This window comes from Onychostruthus taczanowskii, unplaced genomic scaffold (genome assembly GCF_017590055.1).
Source record: "Onychostruthus taczanowskii isolate IOZ18803 unplaced genomic scaffold, ASM1759005v1 scaffold6, whole genome shotgun sequence".
Lineage (NCBI taxonomy): Eukaryota > Metazoa > Chordata > Aves > Passeriformes > Passeridae > Onychostruthus > Onychostruthus taczanowskii.
In genome coordinates this window covers 8,326,754-8,344,411 of record NW_024503679.1, presented here as the reverse complement: position 1 = coordinate 8,344,411, position 17,658 = coordinate 8,326,754, and the positions used below count along the sequence as shown (strand labels likewise).

General features: G+C 39.2%; 1 protein-coding gene across 4 annotated transcripts in view; it reads right to left on the bottom strand.

Moving 5' to 3' along the window:
• Positions 1–17,658, bottom strand: part of GALK2 (galactokinase 2) — a 46,673-nt gene that overhangs the window by 4,549 nt on the left and 24,466 nt on the right. For 3 of the 4 annotated variants that reach the window (XM_041418972.1, XM_041418973.1, XM_041418974.1), the window contains exons 7-9: positions 15,217–15,369; positions 10,184–10,394; positions 2,723–2,924 (exon numbers count right to left, since the gene is read on the bottom strand). In XM_041418972.1, the coding sequence (XP_041274906.1) occupies positions 2,723–2,924; positions 10,184–10,394; positions 15,217–15,369 (566 nt within the window). The remainder of the gene's footprint in view (positions 1–2,722; positions 2,925–10,183; positions 10,395–15,216; positions 15,370–17,658) is intronic. The other variant, XM_041418975.1, reaches the window with a different exon arrangement.

Here is a 17,658-nt window from a genome sequence, read left to right as displayed (position 1 = left end):
GTGTCACCATGGAAGCACAGAGCTCAGCACAAATGGGGAACACAATTTCCATTCCCCTGCTGAGCTTCCTGCTGCCAGAGGCTGTCATTGCCATGCTTGCTGCTTTACTGGAACATGGCACAGGTAACTCTGTGTTAACTGGAATGTGGCACAGGTAACTGTGTTCACTGGAACATGGCACAGGTAACTCTGTGTTAACTGGAATGTGGCACAGGTAACTCCACACTGCAGAGCACATCTGGCTAGGCTTGTATTCCTAAGCATACACCTGCTTGTATTCCCCTGTCCAGGGCAGGACAGTTTCCTCCCAGCTTTTCTGAGAACGGGCCCTGTCAGAATGAGTTCCTCAGGTCTGCCAAGTGCATTCATTGGATGGCACTGACCAGCTCTGGGCAGTACAAAGCAATGCAGATGTCAATTTAAAGCTCCTGCCCTGCCAGTGCAGAACAAGCAGTGCCAATGCCTTGCACGGGATCAAGACTTCATTGCCCAAGATCTTTGATAAATCAGTAGAGCTCAGTCTCTGTCTTCAGCTGACCCTGGAGATGGTTCTCCCCTCTCACACTCAGATCAGCAGTTCCCTTTGAGCAGCTGGGATAACTCTGGTGGAACTGCCCTGCTGAGTGACTGTCACAGCTTATTGTATGATGTGGTCACTATGTGATACAATAAACTGAACACAACCTCAGAGTTACACCCTGGACTGGGTCCCAAGAGAAGAATCAAAACTTGTTCTGCTCAGTTGCTGTCAGTCTGTCCAGTGGCTATCAGGCTGCTTTGTGTTTTAGCAAAAAAGTGCACGTGTATCCCACATGCAAAAGAATCTGTCAATGTCCAGAAATCTTCTGTTCAGTTTTTAGCTTTGTAGCTTTTTGCCTCAGAGGCCATTCCATCTTGTCTGCAAAAGAAATCAGACCCACCTAAATAATCACGTTTTGTACTCTACTGATTTACAAACCTGATAAATGGGTACTGCAACTTAAAAAATCCATGAGTGCAAAAGAAAGTGCACATGGTAAATTGCATGCTTGGAAAATTCGTATTTGCATTCTAAGACGGACTAATTTCTGTCTGAGTTAATTTAAAAAAAAAAAAAAAAGCTGGTAAAGGTGGTAAGGTATTAATTATTTAATTTTTTAAACTTCAAATTGAAATTTCAAGACTGAAAAGACGTAGGGAGAGTATGGGATATCTGCTTCTAAAAGAGAGTGAAACAACATTTCTTGACCCAGGCCTGCAAACCCTTGTGTCACCCCACATTTCCCTTCTAGCAGGCCAGTAATGCTCTGGCTTAGGGGAGTTTCCCAAACTAAGCACATCCTTCTCCAAGTAGAAGAAGGAACAATTAGGGGCACAAGTTAGGAGGGTGGCATCACCAGGGAGCCATTGTGGGAGTAGAGGTAGGACAGCCCAGCTGGGCAAGTGTTTATTTCCCCCAGCCATTGTTAAAATGGTCACCAACCACTAAATTCCTTCTATAGGCACTGGATTTAGATGAAAAGTAGCATCAGGTGTCTGTTCTGTGATTAAATATACCAGAAAAAGAGAAATAAGGAAGGACTGAAATATGTCCATTGTTTGATGGTGACCCTGTGGGAGGGATGAAGTGCTGTGTAGGATGTGAGTACTGAGTGCTTGTTTTCACTTTGTGGATTAACACTCGATTGTACCAGGTCCCATTGTCCCCTGCAGCTGAGCCATGGAAACAACAGCCTGATACCACAACAACCTGTATGTGAGACAAGAGAAGGGACAAAATGGCACTCAGAGAATGTGCTTTGAATTGAAACTTCCTCATGACCAAACTGAGTTGGGAAGGGATCACAGCTGAAAGATTAATGCTGGGGCAGAGATGAGGACTTAATTAGATGTGGAAAGCTCAGACAGCACAGAGAGAAGCAGAGTGTCAACCCCTGTAACAGCACACTTATTTCTTAAACAGTGAAATGCTGTCCAACCTAACACTCTGGACAACTTATTTCTTAATTGAAAAAATGCAAATGGCATTTCATTACATTTCATTATACTTTCAAGACAACCTAAGATTGCAGAACAGCTTGTTTATGCCCTGGAACTCCTGTGGCAGCAGTACTGAAATGGTCAAGAAACATGAAAAAGGTAGATTTAGATTAGATATTGGAAAGAAATTCTTTCATATGAGAGTTGTGAGGCACTGGAATAGGTTGCCCAGAGAAACTATGGATGCCCCATCCCTGGAAGTGTTCAAGGCCAGTCTGGATGGCTCTGAGCAGCCTGGTTTGGTGCAAGGTGTCCCTGCCCATGGCAGGGGAGCTGGAACACAATGATCTTTAATGTCCCTGCCAACCCAAATCGTTCTATGGCACTATAATTCTAAGAAACAAAGAAAAAGTAACAGTTCAGATAGAACAAGTAAGATGATGTTTTAAGAAAACCACTTATGACTTCTTCTGCAACTTAAAAAAAAGTAGCCAACAGTCTAACGTAACACTTGTGACGATGAGTCAGTCCAAAAGCAAAATCTGTAATAAAGCCATAAACCGTAGCTTTCATCTGAAAGTATTACACAGATGTCAGCAGGGAAACAATTGACCGTGTAATGTCCCTGCAGGAGATTAATTTTGTAAGAAGAGACAAGAATACTTTCATTTTAAGATTGCAATAGCCAAGGATGTCATGTTTTCTCCTCAATTCGAACCGTATTCTCCACAGACGATTACTCTTCCTTGTGGTCAGAACTTACAGGCAGATGTCGACCAGGCGGTCCAGTTCAGGACAGCTGCACTCATACATCTCCCTGCAGCTGATATGGCTCTGCTTCATTAATTCTCCCAGCAGCTGGAGTGCGTTGGCAGGTGCTTCACAGCAAATCTTCTGAAATTCCAGCACTCTGGCAGCCTCACTGTACACGTGCTTTGCACGCTGGTATAACTTAAAGGTGGAAACTACACAAAAAGAAAACTGCATCATTATTTACTATAAAAGCAAAATACAAAAATACAACAGAATTGTGGTTTTTTAGCAATTTATCCTTTATATGAGAACTCTCTAGGCTGAAAGTCTTCTGCAAAAGTTCACCTACATCTTCTTTAAAAGCCCTAATAAAACATAATGTTTAGAGGTTATCAAAATGCAATGTACACATCTTTTTTCATTTTGACAGCTTCATACACATGCTCTGGTTACTTCCTGTACTACTGAACAGGCTCAGTCTCTCTTAGTTTGCAGAGGCAAGGCAGAAGCTTAAGGGTTGGCAGTGACAGCATTAGGGCATTAATCTAAAGCTTTCAGGTTTTCAAATAGCAGCAGAACAGAGGCAGAACAGCAGCAGAACACCTGGAGGGTCCCCAGTGCCCTGCAGGCAGCTGTCAGCCAGCACCTGCTGGCCCAGGGCCTTGTGTGTGGCTGCTCCAGGCCAAATCTGCAGCAATTATGGAACTGTGCAGATGGACCTTTCCTTGAAAAAAAAACCCACCAAACCACAAAAAACACCACCCAATTTTTTTTTTCTTTTCTCAACAATGCAGGCTCACTGTGACTATAGTTAATACTGGATTAAAGGTACAGTGAAGAGAACAGGCGCTTTCACTTTGGTTTTCAGGGTTTCTTTTTGGTACAGGTTACTTGTCAAAGTGTTAGTGCTGCCTGTGTGGATGTACAGAGATGCCAAGCCCAGACAGGTTAGTAGTGACCTACTAAGATCAAGGACTAGTGCAAGGATTTTGGCTAAATTTTTTCTATTGTGCCATAAAAAAGCAGTTCTGCTGGGAATGGTCAGGGGTGTGTCCAAACCTGTGTGGCCATCAGTGTAGAGACCTCCATCAAGCCTGAATAATGGGGCATAAAAAGGAAGGAGATGGCTGTGGTTAAAGACACCACAAGCCACCCATACTCACAGGAAGGTTTGGTTTGCAACTAATATCTGAGAATTGATCTGCTGTTCCCAAGCTTGTGCTGTAGTTCATTGTTTTCCTCTCCCAATATAGTTCTGTTTGCTTTAATACCATGGCTACTATTTAGGAAGTATTGTTCACCAGAAGCATGCATGACATAATTTAATTTATGACTAAATTGGTTTGTGTGAGCTGTTTGGGTGGTAAATATTAATGGACTTTAACCTCCATATGGAGCACCTACTGCACTGTTTCCTTATTTTAGCACAGCAAAGCCTTGCTAGAGCACTTCAGAACATCCTTCATCTTCTTTTTTTTCTACATGTAAATTCTTCTTTAGATGAAGTTTCTCTCTCAATTCAACTCCCGGTCTCTCTTGCTTTCTAAAATGGCTGATAAAACACTCAAATAGAGGTAAAAGGAGAAGCAAGACCAGCTCTGTATTTAAAATAGAACTTGCTGTCTGACCCAGTCCCACAGAGTTTCTACTTGGCTGTTCTGTGGAGACTGCCAACTTCTGGAACCACTTCTGACACTTTCAGTAATCTAGATTTGCAAATACATGTAGAAATCTTCCTTGAAAGACTGGAAATAAAATTAGGTCCAGTATGAAGTCTCTCGTGTTGTACACTCCAGGCAGCAACCCTCACAGACTAAAACTCATCAGCACCTCTATAATGCCTTTTTTTTTTTCCTCCAGAGTATTTCACAACTGTAAATGCTGAAAATAGTGCTGAGACACAACTAGTCTAAAATGAGACAGAAACATTTAACATAGCAGTGTTCTGCTACTGCTGATATTGCTTCTGCTCCTATTTATTTTGTAATTCAATACAGCCTGCTACTGAGAAACCCTGTGCTGTTTGTCTTGTGAACAGGCCTTCTGAAAGCGTTTCAAACTAGGACAGAAATGAGAAAATTGAGTGCCCCCCAGAACCATGAACTTGAGAGTATCACACAGGAAGAGCATATTTTAGTTTCTGATTTTGTTGCTGCTGGAGTTAGTTGCACTGTGTTTTGCAAAGTGGTGCCTCTATTTCTGAATGCTGAAGAAAGGCAGCTTGGCCTATTTTTAAGGATGGTTTCTCTTTAAATATTCTTTTCTTATGAGGCATTGTTTTAGAGCAAGGAGATTTCTAAATGTGCATTCGTTTAGGGAATATCTAAAGTTGCGTGAGAGATTGCCATAGCTCACACTCTCTTGTAAATCACCATCGAACAGTAGTAACCCAAAGAATGAACTGAAAACATGTCTGGTTTCAATTGTCAGGCCACAGACTTGCCAAAGGCTGTGATTGATTCGGAGACCACCCTTTGGTAGAGCAATGCTCTACTGGCCAGATTACCTTAAAATCTCTGGGGCTGTGTTGTGCTCGTCATGTCAGGAATTGGCAACCACGATGGGCGCTGGGCTCTGGCTGCCAGCCAGGGGACCTGAGCTGTGTCCTGGGCAGTGCTGGCTCTGAGAGAGCCTCTCAGTGGAGGGGGAATTTGCTACCTTGACACAGCTTCCTCTGGCTGGGAACACGCTCCTTCCAGGCAGCAGAGAGTGGCTGTGTGTTATTTGCAGAGTCCTTTGCAGACGTTTACCACATGAGTACCGGTTAAAGGCTGGGATCCTGGCATCAGCTGTTGCTCTGTTACACGCAGCATTTTATTTCAGAAAAGATATGTTTGTGTTTAAAAATTTTTGTTATAGCTTGCTTTTCTTCTCAGGCAGTTTTCTTTTCAAGCAAAATTATCTTCAGGACAGCAAACAGCTCGATACTCTCTAAGCCTTATTCCAAAATAATGAAATGATTCACGTATTTTCAGCTTTCAACACCAAATGCCTCTGATAATACAGAAACCTTCTTCTATCTCTTCTGTTTGGATGGGTAGTCCAAACAAACCCTCTCTACCTAACAGAGGATAGAGTACAGATGATATTTCTAAAAGTCACATTTATACTGGAATCTGTTTGCTACATCACAGCTTGTATATTGGCTCCACTGATTTCCTGAGCCATACTCACTCATTTCCTAAGCCAGTCACAGTTAAAAGAAACAAAACCAGAGGGCCCACACCTGATTGGTTTATATCTGAGCCAAGGCTGGAGTGATTTGAAAGAGGAACAACTGAAGCCCTCAAAGAAACCCTTGCAGGACTGCACAGAACTGGGTTATATGGTCTCACTTTCTGTGGTGCTCAAAGGAGAGCATAAAAAGCAGAGTTAGGGAACTAATGCCAGATTCTTAAAAGCATATGGATCCTTTAGGCTACTATGATGGAATTAGGTACTTAATTAGACCAAAAATGTAAATATACTTTTGTAATCCACTCAACTAATAATAAAGGCCTGGTTTCTTCCACTTCAGGTTCTGAGTTCTCTAAGATTTGCTCCTGCACAGGATTTCTGTCAGGTCACCCATGAGCAGGTAAATTCAGTTCACTTACAAACCACCAAATGCCCTTGAAAGAATGGTGCCATTTTCCAGGGCACTAACAGATAACACTGCATCAAGAACCTTCCAAGTTGCTGTGACCCAGCAGACTAATGTTAATGAAACCTTGTCCAAAATCCATATAAAATCCCTTAACAGACAAAAATCTGGGCTATTAGACCCAAATAATTGTGGGTTAACTAAATATAACAGAAATGTTTACTGTGGATTTTCAACTGTATGGTCATATTTATAATTTTAGCTTCACAAAAATTGTGCAAACCTGTCCAGTTCATTTAAAGGAATTTTTTTTATTGTATAAGTAAATGTTGTGGCTTCTCGGCAACTCATATTATTTGTTACAACTTCAACTTCAGCAGATTCCTTTCTTTAGAGGCTTCCTGTACAATTCTATCTGACCTTTAGCTAAAGACCAACCTCTCCAGGCTATATGTTTTTTTCTAGTTGCTTTGGCAGCTTCTAAAGATACATTTCACTGGAGATTAATGAGCTACACATGGCTGATGGGACTGTCAGAGATTTACAACCGGAAAAACTCACGGACACGCAGTTGTGCAGGGGACAGTTTCTAGCACCATTACTCACGTGGAATTGTACCCTTCTCTGTTAGGCATCCTGCTGATTGAACATGATGAGGGTGAAGGTTTCTGGCTCATAATGTATATAAGAAAATGCTGCCAGATGGCTTTAATTTGAGCCAGATTGTGAACCCCCTACTTGAAGTGGGGAACAGTTACTCTCCTGGGACTGCTCAAGTAACTGTTTGCAATCCAGCTTTCTGAAAATAAACCAGGGGCGAGTCATCGCTGGATTCGGTGACACATTTAGCAGACACCTGTTTTGAGATTATGATAACTACTGGTTTAAAGTGATTTTTCCTCCAGAGGAATGATGGCTTTACAAGGCTTTTGCAACTAACCTGGACTATTCAGTTCCTGTGCCTAACCTGTGGCACACCCCAAAAGCCCCGTCCTCTAGGTACGGGATCTGCCTGGAGCAGCCACATCTCTGTTTCGGTAGTATGTCCCAAAATTTCTCCATGACATTTGTCAGGGTGAGGCTGAACTAGGCACTTGGACCCTTAAACTGGAAAGTGCTCTGAAGTCTGTCAGTTTGGAGGTGTAACTTCTGGTCATGCAGGACATCTGATGCACAGAGAGAACTTTTTGTGCCCCGAGCTGCCTGAGAGAACACTCGAGACCCCCTCACCTACACCCGTCAGTGCAGGGAGTGTGAAACTGTTCCTGCACGCAGGTCACCATCAATGCCCAGGAATGGCTGTTCAAGCACCAGTGGAATTTACAGCACAGATTTAGAATTGTCTTTCCAGGGGACAAATAAGAGTTAAACAATCAAATCCGCACAGCAAATGGATGCCTCCTCCTCCCATGGTGTTTTCATTCTCTGGTTTAAATGTCAGAATTAGATTAATTTTTTTTTTTAATATGAAAAGGAAAAATGGGTTTAAAAAATACCTCATTTAAGAAGAAAAAACATTTCATGGTTAAAGGAATACAGTGTTTTACAGGAGAATATCCTTTTGTGGCCAAGCTTATAAATACTTAATGTCCCACAATCACCACACACTATGTGTTCTGTGAAGCAGTCGAGTCCAAGCCAAAATTATGGCACAGTGCACCTTAGAAAGTAATAAATATTATTTTTCTAGAGATGTTCAGAAGCCACAAGTGCAATCCATGTGTAAACATTTGCAAGGGAGCTTTAAACTCAGGATTTTGAGTTGACCAAAGAACAACTGCAAGAAGTTTAGAGAGGCTTTATACACCATCTGTACTTCTCCAAACGTGGGCAACGAATGGGCTGTACAGTGGGGAACTGTAGAAATCCTTGAATACTTGCTGTAAAAGGGATGCAGAGTTGCTGTGGGCTTCCAGACCTGGCCTGGGACTTGACCAAAGGCTGTCCATAGAATGTTCCTTTGAGACATGGAGTTTTTATCTGGTCACCCTTACATAGTGATAAAACTTTATGTAAGTATACAGTACTATCACTGGAGGAGTACAGGAGGGGAAGCTGGACTTAAGGCTAAGTTAGTATGTACAGAGCACTTTTAGATCCTTAAACATGAGACATAATGCCAATACAAAACAGTACTTGTAACAAGCCCTGGGCATGAAAAGATATAAACCTAAATATTATGGTTTGTTCTTCATGTTGAAAAAAGAAATTCAATGACACTCTGAAATCCTCTGAAGAGGTTACTTATTTGACAGTATGTTTTCTCTCTCACATGAAGAAGCCAGGCATTGTCATTAAAATAGAGTGGGAAAGTGGACAGGAAGTAAGAAAAATGTTTTCTTCAAACAGCCTCTGGTGTTCCAAAGCCAACATAATGTGTAATCTGTACAGTGTGTAACAAACACAGCAGATTCTTTCTAGGTCTGTCTTGTTTCTTCTGCATGTTTTACAGAAATCTGTTATTTAATTTTATATTGTGCATGCAAAAACGCTTTCAGCATAATCCTTTTTAATTGGTCTTATCAAATGAAATCATGGTCATGCAAGTTTAAGAGATTCTGTTCAGCAAACATCTGCAAATGGTATTCAGAGCTACAGTATAAAATTTCCTTTGAGTTTCTTCTATGGCTTTTATGTCTAAATTTTTCATCTAGACTATGTTTTTTGAAAAAAAAAATCAAGATAACTTGTATAAGCAACTCAATTTTGTAGAACTGTAGAATTTTGTTTTATAAACCAGGTATAAGGAGTATAAACATCTGTAAGTGAATAGTCTTGCATTGCTTCATAAAGGGGAGAGTGCAAGGACAGTGTAAGATTTACAACCTTGCAGTTTCCCAGGCAAATGCTGCAGAGTGCAGGTACATGGTTCATATATTCCTCATGAACAGACAGCACAAAGTTATCCAAACTCTTTCTATGGAGATAAAGAGCTGGCTTAAGATATCTTATTCCATCCTGGTGTCTTCTGGCAGTGTAATTAGACAATAAGACAGTTTCATGCTGTCTGATACCACTGGGGTGCCAAAAGGTTGAAGATTCAGGACCTGGTCCTCGGTTAATATATAAAATTTACAATCACTCCAGATGAATGGATTATTTAAGTAAGTGTCAGTATAGATAGGTATGTTACAGATCTATATACATCCAATGTACATATTCCTGAAAGCAGTCTTGGGAAGGACTGATAAGTGATGATGATTTTTGGAGTCATTTGACTCCAAAAGAATACAGGTATTAATGCTACAGAATGGAAACAAGGAAGAAGGATTCTGTATAGTTCTTACAGAAAGATTATGATCTCAATTGGAAACCTGTTATGAAAATCAACAAATATTTCATAAATTCTCTATTATTTGGTATTATTAGCAACCCTACTGTATGAATCCAGGATACATTTAATGTATGACAATGCTCATGACTGCGTGGTATAATCCTAAACAATAACACATGGGAAACACTTTAGATAGTAAATTGTTCATCTCCACCAACATCTTCCTGGAAGAAAAAGAAATAGTAATAGTGACAGAAACTTTCTCAGGAAAGATTGAGACTTGCTGCCCAGTGACTGTTTTAGGAAGTGATCATGTATTTATCAGTTAAGAACAGAAGCACAAGCCCATCCATGCTGGCCTTGAACACCAGTTAAATGATCTGCTATTTTCATCACTTTGTGAACAGTTCAATCAAAATCAAAGTTTGCTCTATTTTAAGTTAGAAGTTAGAATGAAAATATCAGTTGATGATGGTATCAATTCTTTCACTTCCCAACCAAGATTCCAGCCAAGTATTCTGGCAAGACTTCCACTTGAACTACTTATTAATGCATAAAACTTTTATATAATACAAACATTGTGCAGTAAACCCCACCATTTCATATATGCTTACCATCTTGCATGTTTTGACTAAGGATCTGAGAGTGGAGCTCCTCCAGGCTAATTCCCAGGCATTTACAAATTTCCTCTGCGCTGTAAGGCTCAGGATGTAATACCTCCTCCACAATGGTCAGCATTTCCTCTAGGCTAACTCCTAGCTTGGTTTGCACATCATGGAGTCTCAACATTTTTCTCCACTCCAAGCCTTTTGACTTTGAGAGAAGCTAAAATTAAAAAAAAAAAAAACAAAACAAAGAAAAGAGAAAAACATTGTGCTTTCCTGTTTAAAACTTTTATTGTCCATAAATATCTTTAAGGCCCATTTTCTGTTTTCACTTCTTAATTGAGAACCATCAGAACCTACTTACTATCAGTACAGAGTAGTCAATACATATATTTATTATTAAAGGTCTGTGAATGACAGGTATTCTTCCCACAAATCAGATACTGTCTGTAAAGCCCTACTGGCATTATTTGTGTGACATCACATCAGTGATTTATCCTCTTCCATGGACTTTGTTACTTCAAGCACTTACTAACCTTTTACAATCCCATCTGGACAACTGTTTATACAAATGCTATGATGTTATATCACTAGAAGTCCTTAAAAAGTTTATTTCCATACTATTAGTATTTGCTCTAACATTTTAGTTTGACATTTCCAATACGCTCCTGGAATTTTCTGATGAACTTTTGAGATTGTCATTACAACCTTTTCTCATAATAGCCTTAAAAATATGAAAGTGGTCGTAAGATTTGTGGGGAGAATAACCATAACCTTTCTCGATCTCTGGAGTTTTAAGTAAAATTTAAGTACCTTCTTAAACATCTAATTTAAAGGAATTTTTGAGCCGTTACAGGAATGGTACAATGTAGGACTGAATATGTTCCATTCCTACATGGTTGCTGTGATATTCATTAATTATAGTTGGATCTGCTTTCCCCACTCCTGGCAATGATGCCATGCTTTGTGTATCTTTGTGATGTTTATGAAGTTGACAGTCGTTACTACAACACACCAGAATCCTGAAAGACAGAATGTCCAACAGGCTTTTCTCTGGAAGGCTGAAATATGTGTCGATGCTCCCATGTGTCTAATAAAAATGGTAAAGCAGCTTGCCTCATAAGGTGAAATATTTTGATGATATGAATTATAGAAGAATAGTCAGTGGTCATTGACATAGCACCTGCAATTTCAACAGATTACAAAGTAAAACAAAGATTAGCAGGTACACAGCATTGTTATTTTACTGTGTTCATAGGCACATGGCGTATGTCCAGTGCTGCACCATTTAAATTGAGTTTAAAACTTCTAGATCAAGCTGTATGTCAGGAAAGAGTTTAAACCAGTACAGAAAAGCCAGGGAATGAAATCCTTTTTCTATACAAATCAGCATTCAAACCTTTTATCAACAAGGCCAGGATTTCACCCAGCGTGTTTTATTCTTTTCAATAAGCACGGGTTTGGACTGAGATTGGTTTGAAATCATTTGTCTTGATTCAGCTAAGCCATTTAATTTTCTGGGTTAAAAAAGTCGTAGGATTTACATAAATATCTGAAAAATATTTGATTTACTTTCTGCAAAGTTACAACATGACATTTAAGCAGATCTGCTGCCCAGCTATCCGGTGTAGATTCTTACTGTCCCCCAACAGTGCTTTTTTTGCAGGGGCTCTTCCAGTTTTGCTTTATTACAGTATCTAAAAATTAACTACTTTTGGTGCCATCTAGTGACTTGCTGAGATTTATGTGAGGCTCAGCAGAGCAAAACAAACAAAATCCTAATCATATAACTTTGTTTCCATTAAAACACAATTTTACAAGTTCAGTGGTAGAGAAAGAAACAGAACTGTTTAGTGCCTAACGCAGAAATCAGCATGAGACAATTTTTTCTGTAATAGACTGGTTAAGTCACTTCTGGCCTCCTTTTTAAAGGCTCTGAATACCTACAACTCTACAGTCTTTATGTAATTTTTATTTTAGCTTACTTACTGTTAAGTTAGAATAAAAATTACTGCTTCATTTTACTTAAATATATGTTGGTGCATATGCATCTTCTTCAAAGTGCTAAATGAATGGAAATTATTTTCCTGATGCTTTAATCCCAATATTCAGAATCCCCTGGACTTTATTACAAGGAGTTAAACAGAATTTACAAACAATAGTATTCTATAAGGCAATAAAATTTTTTGTACTTCCTTTTTTAATAAATAATCCCCTGCAGAAATATGCCACATGCATTGTCACATCTGTTCCCATTTCTTCAAGGGAGATGCTGTATTTCAGGCAAGCCAGCTACAGTGGGGTTTTACAGGTCAAATGTTCCAAAAGGAAACTGACCCCGGTGGGCCAGCGGGCACAGCTTTGCTGGAAAAGTCTGTCCTGCTTATAGCAAAGTTTTGACTCTAACAGCACTGGGAAAAGTATTATGGGCAAACAGAAATGGTTTTTGAAAACAGTCTAGCTGCAGCAGCATGAATTTTAATGGACATGGAACAGAAATGGGAAAAAAAACCCATCTCTTTAATGTACAAAAACTAATCCAAATATTTCTCCCACAGCTGGATATTTTCTTGATGATCTCTGACTGGACTGATTAAAGATATGGACATCAAGCAGCTCTTAACTGCCTGGATGTAGAATCTTTGGGCTTTGTTTTTCTTTATTGTTCAACATAGGCACACTGGAGAACTCTAAGTAACTGAGAGGAAAACATACTTGGTAAATGATGGGACAAATATAAATACAAGAAAGTCTGACTAGGGGTAATTCCAGGAATACTTTTACAGCAGCATCACTTCCTTAGACATAACATTTCTATAACACCACCTGAGCACTGTGCCCAGGAGCTGAGGGTGGCTGTGCAGACACTGCTGGCCCCACACCACGCGGAGGGCGAAGCAGGGGGAGCGCGGCGTCCCAGCCCTGCTCTCGCCAGCCGGGGAGGGACAGGAAACTCACTGTGACAGAGTGCAGGACAGCACTCAGGGCCTGCTACAAAAACTGAGAAAGGGGAAGAGAAAGGCAAAAGAACGATCCTCTGGATGAAAAGGAAAGAAACAGAATCTAAGAAAGATAATTTGCCAGAATGATCAAGAACTTGCTGTAGAACAGACTGATAGCAAAGTGTTCCACACTAATGCTAGGAGGGATATGTCCTGTTGGCATCTTTACCTATGCAGTAAAGCAGGATGAAATTCTAGAATGACCTAAAGCAGAAAAGGGGGGAAAAAGCCTATCCTAAGGCACTTAGAATGAGAATTTCTTTTAAAGCATGATTGCAAGGCCCAGCACGTTAGTTCATAGTTCCATTAGCTTAATGGTGCTTAAAAGACTTCGCTGTTTCCACTTACATACCTGCCCTCCTTCACCCCACTGTGACCTCTTCCCTAAAGACAGTCTTTTCCTGGCTCAATGTATTTTTATAGTGTGTGCAGCTTTCCATCTGGGTAGCATATGTTTAAAAACAGACAGGTGTATGTTGTTAGTCTCCTTACAATTGAGCATCTGCTAAAAGTACATTTTTAGAGATTGCATCATAGCTAACAGGAATGTAAAAGAAAAGATGTTTCCTTACTACCTCTTCAGTATACTGTACAGGACTAGTAATTTAAAGCCATTTAGAAAACTGTGATTCAATTCACAAAATCTAGTATATGGAACAATAACTTCAAAAGCTCACACAACTTAATGCACTCGTTGTACAGTGCCTTTTAGAATAGATAATCTGTGAAGGCTCTCTATTGCTTATGCAAAAAAAAAAAAAAGAATCTACAAAAGAAATAAGCTCCTCTTAAAAACGTATATTTTGTCCATTAGCAATCCCAAATTAGAGATTTATCTGTTATAACAGAACTTAAAAATAGACAGGTCCTTATCTTCATTTTCTTAATGGCTTAAAAACCTTATTAACTTCAGTGACAACATCTTTAACTATGGTCATTGGTGCTATTTCTTTTACCATGTCTTAGATACAACTGAAATGCAACTATTCCTTTGATACTTGAGTTTAAAGCCCATTTAAAAAGTCATCTGAAGTCTAGCTTCCCTCCTCAGAAAATATCTCAGCACATTATTTTATAATACATTTTGTCAACGTCTGATCAGATCTTCAACTATTTTTTTAGCACTAACTAAAACTTGTAAAAAATTATTCTTTAATGGAATCACGATGACAACAGATGTTCAAAGTACTTTTGAATAATGATCAGATATTGGTCTAATGTTCTGTGGCAAGGAGTTCCACACTGCATTTTTCAAAGCTTTCTTCTAGACTTTGTGACCCACATTCTGTTCCTTCCCACCCTGTATTGGGTACACTGCAGTGAATCTTCATGCTTACTCCTCATTTACTCTTATCAAAGAAAAATGTACTGTCTTCCCATAAAGAACTCAAATCAAACCCTGTATCTACATACTCCTAAACATACAAAATCCAGAATTAAAGCAGATTTCCCCTGTTCAATTTCCACACATTTTAGAGATCATTTCAAGCTGTAAACTGGCAGTACATCCTAAATGTTGGGGTTTCATTCAAGCCTGTTTTTAAACTTTACACTGAGATACATGCTGCTATTCAGCATTTCTAATATTACTTCCAGGCCTTCAACTATTAGCTTGGATGCTCTCTAAATCCTAGAAAATACACATCTATTGCCATATATACATATAAACATATAAACGCATGACCATACTGGTTGCTTTCCATTATTTGTCATTAATCACCTTTAATTAGAACCAGTCTATCTTATTAACTGGGAATATTTTTTATTCTGAAATAGACTTATTTCCTCCACTGAAATATAATAAAAATGAATTTAATACAACTAAATCACATAATTTTCTATATAAGGACACAGTCCTTGCACTTCCATTAAGCTCAGCAGGAGTTCTGCTCCTGCATATGGAAGTGTCTGGTTCTGGAAAGAAAAATTATACTAAGAGTAGCACCTAGCCAGGTGTGAAAGACACAACTGGTCAGAATTGGAAAAAAGCACATATTTAGATGAAGGTTTCATTAGAGTTTGACATAAGCCATGTGTTACCTTTGTAGCCAGCCGACACTCCATTACCCTAATATTGTAATGAGAAGTTGCTGCTTTATTCATTTCAACACAACTGTTAGCAATAACAAACGTTGCTCCACTTGGAAGTCTAACATCAGTTGCCCTCAGTGGACTGAACTCTATCAACTTGGCCTATTGAAAGAAAAATGAATGGTTAGTTTTCATTTACTACTGGCTAACAGTGCACTTAGTTCTATAAATCAAATGCAAATTTGCATGTTTTTTCTCTTGAAAATCCAGGCACAGTTGAGGAAAGAAAACTGACATGAAACAGCCAGAAAAGAGATTTAACCTCATTGGTCAAGTTACACATACATTTCAAACCCTTCCCTGTAGCTGGATTTTAAAATGTTTCCATTAAGTCTTTGGGTTTTTTCAGCATTTTACAGAACCCCACCCAACCTATTTTTCTTGCCTGTTTTAAGACAACAGTTTCACTTTGATCTGCAGAGAAGTACCAGGCCTGGCTGAAGCTAATGTGCATGCCACTAGAAACAAGGGTCTTTGCATTCCCTACCCCTTCATCAATGTCCATCTCCCCCTCAGTCTTCTCATTTTGCACCACAGTGACAGAGGTACAATGTGGTACCAATTTTAGGACTGATTTGAGGCAGTGATCATGGTACATACAGACAATCAAACCAAGCAACTAAATAAAACTATGTGTAAGAATGTAGTTACTGTTTCTTCCTTTCTGACATAAGAGACTGTCTTGCCTCACACATGCTTACACAAGCTGTGTAAGATGTTCCCAACATTTGTGACCTTTTCATGGAATAAGTTAGGCATCCATTAATTAAATAATTCAGGATGTAATGTAATCAAGAGATTAAATTCACATCTGGTTTTTCACTGGGTTAAGTTGTAAATCATGTGCCCTGTTTTGGCTTCTTAGAATAGACTGTAACTGTGCAAGCAGGGACATCTTACTGGTTTTGGCATTGTTCACTCCCAGAGAGTCCCTTGAGCAGCTAGAGTGCTAAATAAACAATGACAAATCTGCTTGTACATTATGTACAGCATATGTGTTACTCCCTGCCATTGAGATTCTGGACCCCATCACAGAATTACTATCAAGACAGACAGACTTGCTTACATTTAAATATACCCTTTAGGATCTGCTACATTAGACCAGAATGTACCACTAAGCTGGTCTAGTGTCCTGATTCTGACAGTAGCCATAAATGGCTATTTAGGGGGAATATAAAAATAGAACATATACAAAGCAATCTTTTCTAGGGAAATGTTTTTCCAGATTCCCATAAGCAAAGATTACAATGGTTATACTTACACTGGAAGAAATATCTGACTATTATGTTAAATAGCTGCATATAGTTTAATACTCTCTTAGTGTATCCACAAAGGTCTTTTTTGAATCCTTTTAAAACTTCTGCCTTCCACAATGTATGGTATTTCTCAATTTAACATGAATGTTTTGGGAAAAAAACCCAAACTTCCTTGTTTGTTTCTTACAAGCTGCTTGCTAATGTCACTGTGTTTCTATTAGTTCTTCAGTGATGAAAAACATTGAATCCTCCATTTACCTTCTCTTTACTTGTTTAGGGAATTTACAAAGTATCACCCTCAAAGCTTCTTCTTTTCCAAGCTGAAAAGTTCTTAATTGCTCAGTCAATGCTCATATTTAAAAAAACAACTTTGATAATCCTCAGTGTCCTTTTCTTGGTTTTTTAAGATGGGAGGCTAAAGCTGCATTCAGCTGCAAGTACACTGAAGCAAGAATATTTTTCTGGTTTGTTCACAATTCTTTTCTCATCCGTTCTAACGTTTTCTTTGTCTTTTTGGTCGCCACTGCTATATATCAGAAAAGCTTCCACTTACATAATCATCTCTGTGTATGGCAGGATAATATGCTGCTTCCTTCTTTCATTATTCATGCCCTGTGTTTTTAGCACTAACAGTAAAAACATGAAGGAAAGGTGTAGAGTAGGTACAGGTGATGTGAAATTGAAAATACATGTGTCTCATGATGGCATTAAATGTTTGGTGTAATTCTAGGAAATAGGTTTTTTTCTGTGTAAGCCCATCCAAGACATGTCATTAAGGAACAAAAGCTGCAGAGATATAATGCCACAATCATAAGGAAAGTAAAGGTTGTTATGAAACACTACATTAATTCCAATAAAAGTATTCTGACAGGTCTGAGGTTTGAACAGTTGCAGTCCTGTGCACCTTCTGGGACAGCAGATGAACCTCACTGTAAATTCCACTGCAAGCACTCATGCATAACTTGGCAGGTCCTGTTTACCACAGCTAGTTCACCTTCTGTCACCACGTTTAAGACTGCTGAATGCCTTCTGCATCAAAATCCAGCCACAGAATTGTCTGGAATTAGCAAAACTGGTGAAAAAAAAGTCTCCATTGTCTTTGTAACTGAACCTGGCAAAACTTCCTAGAACTGTT